General features: G+C 44.9%; 1 protein-coding gene across 1 annotated transcript in view; it reads left to right on the forward strand.

Moving 5' to 3' along the window:
• gpd2 (glycerol-3-phosphate dehydrogenase 2 (mitochondrial)) overlaps positions 1 to 12,444 on the forward strand; it is a 36,946-nt gene that overhangs the window by 3,974 nt on the left and 20,528 nt on the right. The window contains exons 3-8 of the mRNA XM_080024389.1: positions 5,661 to 5,832; positions 6,432 to 6,556; positions 6,840 to 6,937; positions 7,054 to 7,217; positions 8,842 to 9,003; positions 12,227 to 12,371. Of these exons, the coding sequence (XP_079880515.1) occupies positions 5,661 to 5,832; positions 6,432 to 6,556; positions 6,840 to 6,937; positions 7,054 to 7,217; positions 8,842 to 9,003; positions 12,227 to 12,371 (866 nt within the window). The remainder of the gene's footprint in view (positions 1 to 5,660; positions 5,833 to 6,431; positions 6,557 to 6,839; positions 6,938 to 7,053; positions 7,218 to 8,841; positions 9,004 to 12,226; positions 12,372 to 12,444) is intronic.

Consider the following 12,444-nt stretch of genomic DNA (forward strand, 5'->3'; position numbering starts at 1 on the left):
TATCTGATACCAGGTTAAAATAGTATTATATAGTGTTAAATAGCATATACTTTTATTCAGATATTATTGTCCCTGACACAAAAACACCATTCAACATGTCCGAATGAAAAAAAGGCGAGAGGATTTTATCTTTATTTTAACACCAGACATGTGTTAGACGTCTGAAATGGAGAAAACATGGTCAGTGTGTCAATCATAACGTTCTATTGACTGAAAAGAAGACTTTATTGATCGATAGAAGGAATGGATCAGATCAGTACGTTGATGTTGAGCACTGTGAACAGGAGGTGTGGTGTCGGCGCTTTCTCTGGTTGTGGTCAAAAACCAACATCAATTCAAAACATAGCGCTTCCCCTGTTGACTCTGGGTTTGTGTTTAAATTCTCCGTCACACCTTGTCTGTTTGCGCTTAGTGAACACTTTCTGTGAGGTCAGTGCAATACAAATAAAGTTATTTCAATAGGTTAGCGTTCCACTTGGTGTGTAAAGCAAAACCTTCAGCTTTCTTGGGGGAAGTGGAGTCGACTTTACAGCTTTGAGAAGTTCCAGGTTTTCACGAAACAAAATACCAACGAGAACTTTCACATTCACTTTGACACTTTCATCATACTGAAGAGAAGATTTGAAGCCTCGAGTTTGGCTTCACGCTCGCCAAGATCTTGGCAGGATGGGGGGGATCTAGGCCCCGCTGGGGCCGATGCTGGTATAACCATCTGACAGTTTGAGGAAGGAAGAGACACTCTGACCTTACCAAGAGAGAACTGTCAATCAAGGCACCAAAATCACCAGATATACACATATACTTTAATATCTTCTTTACAATAGACTCTTAAAATAAGTAAACATAGACGGTGAGACTCTGAGATTTAATTTACTCTGTATTTTTGGTCACAGGTTTCGTGGCGCAACATCTAGTGGCCAGTGGCTGAACTTCGGGTTAAAGCACTTGGCTTAAGCAAATGGCTTCAACACTCAGCCATAATGGTCAACGCTTCTCTGTTTACAGGATTATGGTTGTTAGCGAGGATTGCTATGGCGACGGCTAACAACAGCGTTGGCAGAGTTCTGGGGTTTGTTCCATTTAGACCTTGGAATGTCCTTAACACTGTGAGCTGCTGGTTGGTTGGCTGACGGTGTGGAGTTGAGCAAACACCTTCAGAGACTGGGTGGAGGAGGCAACAGCAGTTTATTGGTTCTGATATATGATTATGATTCAGGTGAAATCCAAAGGGCATTCATCTCCAACTAAACAGGTTTGAAAAAATAAATCATCCACAGTGTAGAGAGTGGAGCAGCCTGAGTAGAGGGACAATGGACAGAGAAGGAAATGACATTACACCCATTGTTCTCTGCGTAAATGGATGTTTTTCTGCTCTTGGTTGAGTAATAAAACGTGATGTGTTTTGGATTCAGGATGGATGGAATGGAACAGAATAGAGTAGAATGCTCATCCAATCTACACATAAAATATAAAACCACTGGTGAAAAAGCCTGTTTTTATTTGTTCTTTTTTGTATGCTTTTTGTTAATTATTTACAGTTTGGAAGTAAGTGCTGTGTGCTTAACATCAGGAAGAAATTCCAGTTGGAAGTGCAAAGACACAAACTCTTAATTTCTGCTTCATGCTACGGTTTGTTGAAGGTGTCAGCACACCTGCAGTGTTCCCGCAGGTAATGTTACCTGGAGACACAGACATCTCTTATCTTATCTTATCTTATCTTATCTTATCTTATCTTATCTTACTTAATCTTACCTTGCCTTATGTTATCTTAGCTTATGTTCATAAATCTTTGTTGTTGTTGCACTGGCAGCTTGTGAAGTTTGTTAACTTTATGGAACCTAAATCTGTTCCTTTACATCATACACTACTCACAAAAAGTGAGGGATATTCAGCTTTCGGGTGAAATTTCAGGATGAACCTAAAATGCACTATAATCTTTACAGGTGAACTTAATTTTACCTTCTCTAAACTTTTCAATGCACATTTCCAACTGTTCAATGTTTCAGTACTTTGTGCACAACTTGCTGTTCTCTAACAAGGAGCTGAACGGCAAAATTCACAACAGGTGTTTGATCCATGTATCGACCAATACATTTCCTGGTTCAATTAGAATTGGTATTTAAACAGTCCTCTTCATCATGCTGTTCACATTTTGACATCATGAGACCAAGATGACACCTAACAATTGATCAACAGTACCTTGCCATTGTGAGGCTTCAAACAGGATGTTCTCAGAGGGAAGTGGCCACTGAGCTGAGAGTGTCACAGAGTGTCATCAGCAGGTTGCAACAGAGATACAGAGAGACTGGAAGAGTCACAGAAAGGCATAGAAGTGGACGTCCTTTGGCCACATCCCACACTGATGAGCGCTTCATTGTGAACAGTGCCCTGCGGAACAGGATGATGAATGCCACTCAACTCCAGGCACATTTAAGGGAGGTGAGAGGCACCCAAGTGTCACGTCAGACCATTCGAGACCATTTACATCAGCGTGGTCTGCGTGCTAGGCGAGCTGCAAGGGTACCTGACCTCACCACCAGGCACAGGCATCACTGTCTTGCACGGGCCAGGGAGCATTTACGCTGGACGAGGGACCAGTGGCCTCAGTGCTGTTCTCTGATGAAAGTCGATTCACGTTGAGCAGAAATGATGGCCACCAATGATGTTGGAGACGTCAAGGAGAGCGCTATGCATCAGCCACTGTTGTCACCAGACGAGCCTTTGGTGGTGTTGGTGTTACAGTGTGGGCAGGTGTGTCTAGTCAATACAGAACTGCCCTACACTTTGTGAATGGTACAGTGACAAGCCCATACTACCTGAATGACATCATTAATCCAGTCATTGTGCCCCTGCATGAACAACACAGGCCTCATTTCATCTTCATGGACGACAATGCTCAAGCTCATCGAGGTCGCATTATTAGGGAACGGCTGCTGGAGACTGGGGCACCTCAAATGGAGTGGCCTGCACTTTCTCCAGACCTGAATCCCATAGAAAATCTATGGGATCAGCTGAGTTGCTGTGTAGAGGCTCGTAACTCTGTACCCCAGAACCTCAATGACCTGAGGGCCGCCCTTCAAGAAGAGTGGGGTGCCAGGCCTCAGCAGACAATAAGTCGACTTGTGAACAGCATGAGACGTGGTTGTCAAGCTGTAATTGATGCCCAAGGGCACATGACAAGTTATTGAGACATGACATTTTTTGTTGTGGTAAACCCACCGCTGTTGTTTGCTTTTGTTTCAAGTAATTGTTTGAGATGAGGAAATCACCATTGCATGTTTCTACTTAAATGCCCTACTTTCATGATATAATATCACTGTCGCGTGAACTTTTTACATTTTTCATAAATGTCACCCGAAAGCCAAATATCCCTAACTTTTTGTGAGTAGTGTACTTCAAATCAGACGTTCTCCCATTCCACAAGTTGTTTCGTTTGAAGTAATGACATAATGATCTATTTATTATATACAGTATTTAAATATGAATATGTTAATGATAGATTGATATATGTTATTGATATTGATATATGTAATGATATATTGTAGGCAGAGCAGTTTCAGTACGGTGCCAAAGTGCCCTGCACGGTGAAGGAAATGACCTTGACAGCACCAAGTGGTTGGTGTAGATTTAGGAGTTTCACTCATCACTGGAAGGAAAACTTTCAAACATTTTAACGTCAGGATTCCTTGTTAGATCATTGTTCGAGCAGGGATGGAACCAAAACCAGAACCAGAACCATATACCCGGTGAACATGCGTCCTGATGTGGTTGTTGTTGTTCTGTTGAATCCGAAGACTCTATACATAGGGAGTCACGCTGTTGAAAATGTCAGCAACACTCTGGTTGTATTTCAGAACCTGAGGAGCTAAAATGACCTCTGAGACCGAGAAACAGCTGTTGTTGCCCTGACCTCTGACCTCTGCGTCTGGCCTCTGTGCTGACCTATAAATACAGTAGACACAGCCAGTGCACAGGAAAAAAACAAGTTAAAGACCCTTTTCGGTTGTAATTGTTCCTTCTACTGCCCTCCAACTGCATTCTGGGATACAGTTATACATAGAAGTGAACGCCGAAGCTGGTTTTGACCAATCAGATTTGTGTCGTGTTCCATTTAGTGTCAATGCTAAACGTTGCTGCTTTGTCTATAGCAAGATGGGAAGCTACATGGAGACAAAGTCAAAGTTCTCAGTGTGTTTTTTGATTTGTCGTTCTTTTGGGGAAAGGATGACTCAGCCGATTCCTGTGGTCACTTGACTCGTGTTGTCTGTTTCAACATGGCGGCACCGCGCTGCACTTGGCCTGTTTGGGGTTTCCACAAGCCTCTGCACACTGTTTTTCACCTGATCCTCCTCATGTCCTAATGAATCTTTGTTTTGTGTCCTGAAACAAAATGCCAAATTATCTCCCCGACCAACATCCCATCGGCCAGCACGGACTGGTAAGCATCCACGTAAAACTAAAGTAAAATGTCCCGTGATAATCCACAATCATGCATGCCTCTAATCCCCCAATCACTAGGCTAACGAGCTAATGAGCTTAATGTCCATCCTGTCTTTCCTGCCACTAAAGATGCAGTTTTCGTCTGCTGCCCCGGCGGGGTCCTTAGCGCATGCCTCGCATTAGCCTGATTGTAGAGGACGAGACACGTAATTCAGCGTTTGTCCGTCCGCGTCCACACAAAATAGACAATGATTGTATCATCATCCTGAGGAACGCCCGCCACTATTTGCAAGTCAAATGGCTGCGCCGCCCGATGCAATCATTTAGAGTCAACCGCTAAATATTAGAATATGAATACATTTTACCATTAAAAGTGAAATCCTTGATGCCCAAGGTGTTTTGATTAAGACCTAATCCATTATGTCTGTTTTGCCCGGATGATTGAACAATTGGAATCAATGACGTCGTTTAGCGAAGGATCTGATCTTTTTGTGTTTATCGTATCAGTTTGTGTTGCAATCAAGACGCTGAGCGCTAAAACACAAACCTCACGTGTTCCAAAGTTGCAGGTTGCTGTTTGCTGCTTCCCAGGCTGGACACATCTTAATGCAGCATATATACTTTTTTATATGCAGATAAAATACAACACATGATAGGAATTGGTTATTACACTTGGTGATTAAATCATTTTGCAATCTATCAGTTATCACTTTAATTGTATTATTTTAAGTTGTAGTTCGGCAAACACCTGCATTATCCTTACAGGTGTAAAGTCTGGGTACAATCAAGGAAGAGTCCCAGTAATAGAAATGCACCATTAAAAAGGGCATCATGACCGCTGTATAGGGGACAATTATAATAATTGTATTTTGTCATAAAATAAATACATTTCTGCAGAACTACATTCACAGTTGAAAGGAATGAAAGGAAAGGAAATCTACTCTGTTTTAAAACTAAAAAAGGTTTTAACATAGAAGGTAACATAGAATTTAAAACTCGTAGGTTTTAATATAGATTTTGCTTTCAATCAGCAGCTTCTGAAATAGATCAAATTTGTTTCTGTTTGTGCGTCTGTGTGTATTTGCATGCACGTGATCTTCTGTGCATTCTGCATGTGTGCTTTACTCGTGCGCGATAATTCTGTGTGCATTAGTGTGTTTTCTGTGCACGGCATCAACATGAAGTTTGGGCATCCATGGGTGTGTGTGCGCACTTTGCAGTTGCGGCTGGCACACGTGGCGGCGGAGGCAGCACTAAAGGTCCCGTTTGCAGACGAGCTGCCGTCCAGAGCCGCCCAGCTGGGGGCGCTGCAGAACACTGAGGAGTTCGACATCCTGATTGTCGGGGGCGGAGCCACTGGGGCGGGGTGTGCCTTAGACGCCGTCACACGCAGTAAGATCAAAATAAACAAATAGATAATTATTAATAAATAAAAACAACATGTAAATCTGCAGAGTGTATAATCTGCCAGATTATGACTATTCCAACATGATGTCATTGACGTATATGAAAAAAACCCCGAGATGTTGTCAAATAACAGATTAAATATTATCTTGTATGATGTCTCACGTGGAATAGACGTAGAGGGAGAGTTGAAGTAGAGTAGAGACGATGTAGAGTAGAGGTAGTGTAGAGGTTGTGTGGAAGTGGAGTAGGGGTAGAGATGGAGTAAAGGTAGTGTAGAGTGCAGTGGATTAGATGTGGAAATAGAGGCCGAGTAGAGGTAGAGTAGAATAGAGAAGAGGTAGAGTACACTTGAGTAGCAGTCGAGTAGAGGTATAGTAGAGCAGAGGTTGCGTAGAAGTAGATTAGAGTAAAGGGAGATTAGAGTTAGTGAAGGGGAGAGTAGAGGTGGAGCATGTCCAGTCCAGTCCAGAGCAGGACTGGATCACAGTGATGGGATCTGCATCCGATCCAGTCAAGCAGTAGATCACAGTTAGGCGATCCAAGTCCGGTTCAGGACCCACTGCATTAACGTCCTGCTCTCCCAGACTTGAAGACGGCTCTGGTGGAGAGAAACGACTTCTCTGCAGGAACCAGCAGCCGCAGCACCAAGCTGATCCATGGCGGGGTCCGCTACCTACAGAAGGCCATTATGAAGCTGGACTATGAACAGGTCTCACACCAAATATGAAGGACAATGAAAACATTTTTTTATTCTATTTAAAAATGAACCCAGTAAACATGACACAAAGTGTGTTTACCCTTTAAAATAGGAGTATAAAGTTTTGATGGAAGTTTTGACTCATTTTGGAGACTCACTCAGTCCTTCAGTAAAAACAATGTTTCCGTTTAGTTCAGTTGGTGTAACGCACTTACACCATTGTCCCTTAACCCTTGGATTAAACTGCTTACAACCTGTTTCAATTCATCTTTATCTTCTTCCCTACTGGACCCAGTACATGATGGTGAAGGAAGCTCTCCACGAGCGAGCCAACTTGCTGGAGGTGGCTCCACACCTCTCTGCCCCGCTACCCATCATGCTCCCTGTTTACAAGTGGGTGGAAATAATAGTTGCCTGCTTCCCTGGTTTCTTGAACCAAATAAGCTGATGGGAACCAGCCAACTAACTAACTCACTCACTCACTAACTACCTGGTGTGTTGTGTCCCAGGTGGTGGCAGCTGCCTTACTACTGGGCGGGCATAAAGATGTATGACCTGGTGGCCGGGATCCAGTGCCTGAAGAGCAGCTACGTGCTGAGCAAGTCCAAGGCCCTGGAGCTGTTCCCCATGCTAAAAAAGGACAAGCTAGTGGGCGCCATCGTCTACTATGACGGTACATTAAGACTGCATTTCCACCTGGCATTAAAAAGTGATCTGTATCGAGATATGTTGTCTGGATAATGACATCTCACCCCCTTTGCATTTATACCTGGTGTTAATAAGCATTCCCGTTATCTTTATTCTGCCCATATTGTGATGGGATCTCAGGATGCAAATTAGGTAGGTGGACTCTTCAACAAACAGGGTGCGTACCAGGTCACAATAAGCTTATTTTACTTTTGCATTTCCACCTGGCTGAGATCTGATCCTAATGCAAGCCAGACCACATCCAGAGGTGCTCTGGCAGATCCCATAGCATTCCCATTGCATTTACACCTTACATTAACATGTGTATTGCCTTATCCAGATACAGATCACATTTTTCTGCATGGTGTAAAAGGGGCCTGAAGCTCAACCTAAACGGAGAGGAAACACAATGGAGAGCTTCCGGCTTGGCGTCTGCTCATGGTATTTGTTTCACACCAGTAGTGAAGCCATTGTCACATTGTGTTTATATAAGAATTAATTGTCTCGTTGTGTTGGTGTGTTGGTTATTTAAAGGCTTGAGTAAAAAGTAAAACAAAATATGTAACACGTTAAGTTTATCTCTGTTGAAAAAGAGATTCTAACGTACTGTCATCAACACATGGTTAGTTTCTCAGCGGATCCGCCCTCAGAGCCTCTGTCCACCAGGGGGCGTGGTATGGACCCCCCTCTGTTTGACTTTAGTGGCCAATCTGTCAATCACGTGATCCGAACAAAAAGCACTGAGCGTTTTTTCCCTGGATCCTGAATAGTGTGTTTACAGGCTGGTAAGACACTCTGCCCCCTGCAGGTCAGGGATGCAAGCAGCCTCGACAGGATACAGGAAGACAGTCAATACAGAATCTGTGAATGGATGAATGACAATGGCATGTGGATGTTGAACCGTTTCAAAAGAATTGTGTGTGTGTGTGTGCGGCCTCATTTTCTGGGTTCAGGCACTGGGGTCGAGGGGGAGGTGGTGTGTGTGTGTGTGTGTGTGTGTGTTTGTGTGTGTGTGTGTGTGTGTGTGTGTGTGTGTGTGTACACTGATGGGGGAGGATGAGGTATGTGTGTATGTGTGTTGGCGGGGTTTGTCTAATTATTCTGTCTGGAACAATCACAGCGCTGACATTTCAGAATCTGACCTTGACTGTCTGTCTATTTGTCTGTCTGTCAGTCAGTCAGTCCGTGTTAGCATTGGCATGAAGTGGAGTGATATGAGGGACATGAAACCAGGAGGAGAAGTGGTTGCTTGCGACAATGGTCATTATCAACACACAGGGTCGTTATTCAGAAATAACTGACCACTGGTTGCTGCTACTGACCAATCAGAATCCAGGATTCCACAGAGCATGGAATAGAAGAAGAAGAAGAACAACAATCTTTAATCGTCACACAGCACACCACATTACAACACATGCACACACGCTTTGGATGTTAGCCGGTGTAATGAGGCCTCTGCGTTTAACCCATCCTGGCTTGTCTTTCCTCCGGGGGCACAGCCAGGAGCAGTGGGCAGCATACGTGGACGCGCCCAGGGACCTGGTGATGAGTGTCCATCGCTGGTCAGACGATGATGTCCTCCTCCTCTTCTCCTCCTCTCCTTCTCTCAGGGCAGCATAATGACGCCCGTATGAACCTGGCCATCGCCATATCGGCGGCACGCTACGGGGCAGTGATGGGCAACTATACCGAGGTGGTGAACCTCCTGAAGAAAAAGGACGAGGGCGGACAGGAGAAGGTCTGCGGGGCACGCTGCCGCGACGTCCTCACAGGTGAGGGAGTAAGGGATGAAGGGGTGAGGAGAGAAGGCGCAAGGGTTCCGGATTTAGGGGGTGATGTAGTGAACCTCCTGAAGAAGAAAGATGAGGATGCAGGGTTTATTACTGGGACGTCATCACAGGTCAGGGGGTAAGGGGTGGAAGGGCGGTTTGTGGTAAATCTCCTGAAGAAGAAGGACGAAGCTGGACAGGAGAGGGTCTGCCGGCCACGCTGGTGGGACGTCCTCACAGGTGAGGGGCTGAGGAGGTGAAGGCGTGAGGGGTGGGGTGAAGGTAGAGGAGGTGAAGGGGTTGAGGTGCAAAAGTGGTAAAGGGATGAAGGGATGAAGGGATGAGGGGGTGATGGGATTAGCAGACCTGCCAACCTGCATGCGTTTTGTGTACCAACCACGCAGTTCCTGGTCAAAATACACAGGTATAAAATGCCAGCTGAAACTACACAAAAAAACAATCAATACAAAACAATGGCGTACATTTATTGGGAATTTAGACTACATCCCCCGGATTTGACCAGATGCTACAACATCGTGCTTGTGGTTCTGTAAGCCCTCTCAGTCAACATCCACTGATACACAGCGGTACTTTATTATCCACTGAGGCATAACGCTGCATTGGTGAGGTCAAATGGGAAGTGGGGGAGTAATAATAAAGCACAAAATTGTGACCGTAATGTTAACATATAAAACGTGAGATGCCCTGATCGATTGACTGGTGACTGAATCGGCCAGTTTTTAGCTTGTTCAGCTATGACCAGTGATTTACACGCCTGATACTGTGCTCATATATTTTACTTGTGAAAATGTTTCGATACTCAAACCCGATACCAACGTAGTGTAACGTAGTTGTGTAATTGACGCACAAAAAAGACAACATTTCGACTGCTTGGAGGTGCTTCAATGTAAACAAAGAAGATTAGATCAATTATTTATTTATATGTAATAAATTAATTATATATTAATCGCCTGACAATATTCCAAAATTGTGCAGAATGCGTATCTATTGTTGTCGGCACAGCGGAGAGTCTGCTCTGGTTGTTCGTACTCATAGTGCACTTCACGAACTCTGCTCGTGATGAAAGGTTTGACTCTTTATTTAAGACCCGGTTCTTGATGAGTTACTCAGTAAAATGAGTCGTTCCATTTGATTCAGTTGGTTTAATTCAAGGTGAGTGAAGGAGGACTTCCAGTGAGAATTAGAAGAGTCGGCCATTTGTCATCATTATTATTATTATTTTATTTTTTGCAATGATTGCAATTTATTTTGGAATGGCAAGTATCCTATACATATAATAGAACTTACATCACATACATGTGATGCGGGGATGGGATGGTTTGGGATGCCACACCTGACCTGGATCTAGGTGATTAGGTCAGAGTGGCTGCATACCTGTTGCTCGGTGGTTGGACTAACGAGCAACAGGTTAAAACCCCTTTCCTCACACACACACTCAGGATAGAAGCCCGTTCATGACATGTTCCATCTGCTCCTGGCTAATTCCACCTAGCATCCTCTCTGCAATAAATTGATGTCTACAACCCATCGTCTTCTGTGTCTCTGTGCTGGAGGGCCTTGAAACGGGACTTGTGGCGGACAGAACTGCCACAGTGGCACCTGAAGAGGGACTCTCCGGCACGGGGACGGGACATAGAAGGGCCGTCCAAAGACGCCCTGGAGCCACCAACGGGTCAATGGGCGGCCCCAGCACAAACCCTCTCCCGACTGGCAACAGCAGCACCTGGGGGTCCAGCGGAGGACCGTGGGAGAAGCAGCTGCAGCAACCACGATGGGTAACCATCTGCGGCTAGTTCCTCTGCCCAGCATCCACCGCCGGGACCATCCAGCAGCCCAGCAGCCAGGCCACCCCTCCAAGCAGCCCCCGCAACAGCCAAGTCCGGCCATGCCTTCACCAGCCAACGCAGCTGCCCAAGGCCCCACGCTCCAGAAGGGAGGAGGGGGCAGTCTGTCGTCACCCTGGGAGAAGGAGGCCTGTCAACCATGCTGCTCCGGGGAACCAGAACCCCAACACCATCTCAGTTTGGTGTTGGGGGTATGTGATGTGGGGATGGGATGGTGTGAGCAGCCACACATGACCTGGATCTAGGTGATTGGGTCAGAGTGGCTGCATACCTGTTGCTCAGTGGTTGGGCTACCGATCAGCAGGTTAAAACCCCCATCTTCACACAGACTCAGGATAGGAGCCTTATCATGACATGTTCTATCTGCTCCTGGCTAATTCCACCTAACCTCCTCTCTACAATAAACTGGTGTCTACAACGTATCGTCGCCTGTGTCTCTGTGCGGTAAGGCCCTGAAACACCACTTGGGTGGCGTGGCGTTTGGTAGGCCGAACTGCCAAAGTACAATTTAATGAAATTCTGAATCGCCCTAAATCGGAATCTGCAAGTCAGACTTAAAAAAAATCTGAAATCTAAGTGGCCAAGGAAATAGCAATCGGTGCATCTCTAGTTGGTAGTTCGGTAACTTTACGTGACCATGCATTTCAAGGGGTATATCCTAATGAGATGAATTTGTATACTGTATATAGTTAGCCATAGTAGCTCGCATATGTTTCTTTGTTACATCGTTCGTTGCATACACCTGTTACGAGATGGTTACAGTGTGTTCTAACCCTAACCCTAACCCAATTGCGTAATTTAGCTGCAGTAACTCAAATACCACAGACTCCACACTCTTACGGTACTCAAAAATATTTTCCCAAGGTTGGCAGGTCTGGATGAGTAGGTGTGAAGACATTGTGTTATAAAGGTGGTTTCGGATGGGGGTGATGGAAGATGAACTATGAGATTGCATTTTAAATTGTAGTGGTTGCCAAGTTGCCAACCATGTATCAGCTGTTGGTTGCCAAGACAAAATAGTCACCAAATTTTAATCACTTTGTAATTGAGTGAGAGGTATACTGTGCTGGTTGACAACTGGGCAACCAGTTACACAACATGTACAACATGGTTTGCAATGCGGGGCGACTGGGCAACCGTTATTGCTGAGATGTGTAAACACACTGATACCTGGGCAGATAGACTGAGGAAACACTATGTGGGTCACAAAGCTTGGAGTCTTCTCTTTAGTTCCATTTGGAACAACAATTTAGATTTTTTTGACTTGAATGTTGAATTTTGGCTCATTTGAAATTCATTTGAAGTTCAAAATGTAATCCAATTTGTAACATTGATTGAGTATTTTATTATATTTTCTCCAGGTCAGGAGTTTGACGTGCGTGCTAAGTGTGTGATCAACGCCACAGGGCCATTCACCGACTCCCTGAGGAAGATGGATGACGATCAGACCCAGAACATCTGTCAGCCCAGTGCAGGGGTCCACATAGTCATCCCTGGATACTACAGGTCACTTAACTTACCTTAACGCAACTTAACTTAAGTATGTGTGTAGCGCGGCCGCTACCCCAAGCTCCCCCAA

The sequence above is a fragment of the Zeus faber genome (genome assembly GCF_960531495.2).
Source record: "Zeus faber genome assembly, chromosome: 2".
Taxonomy (NCBI): Eukaryota; Metazoa; Chordata; class Actinopteri; order Zeiformes; family Zeidae; genus Zeus; species Zeus faber.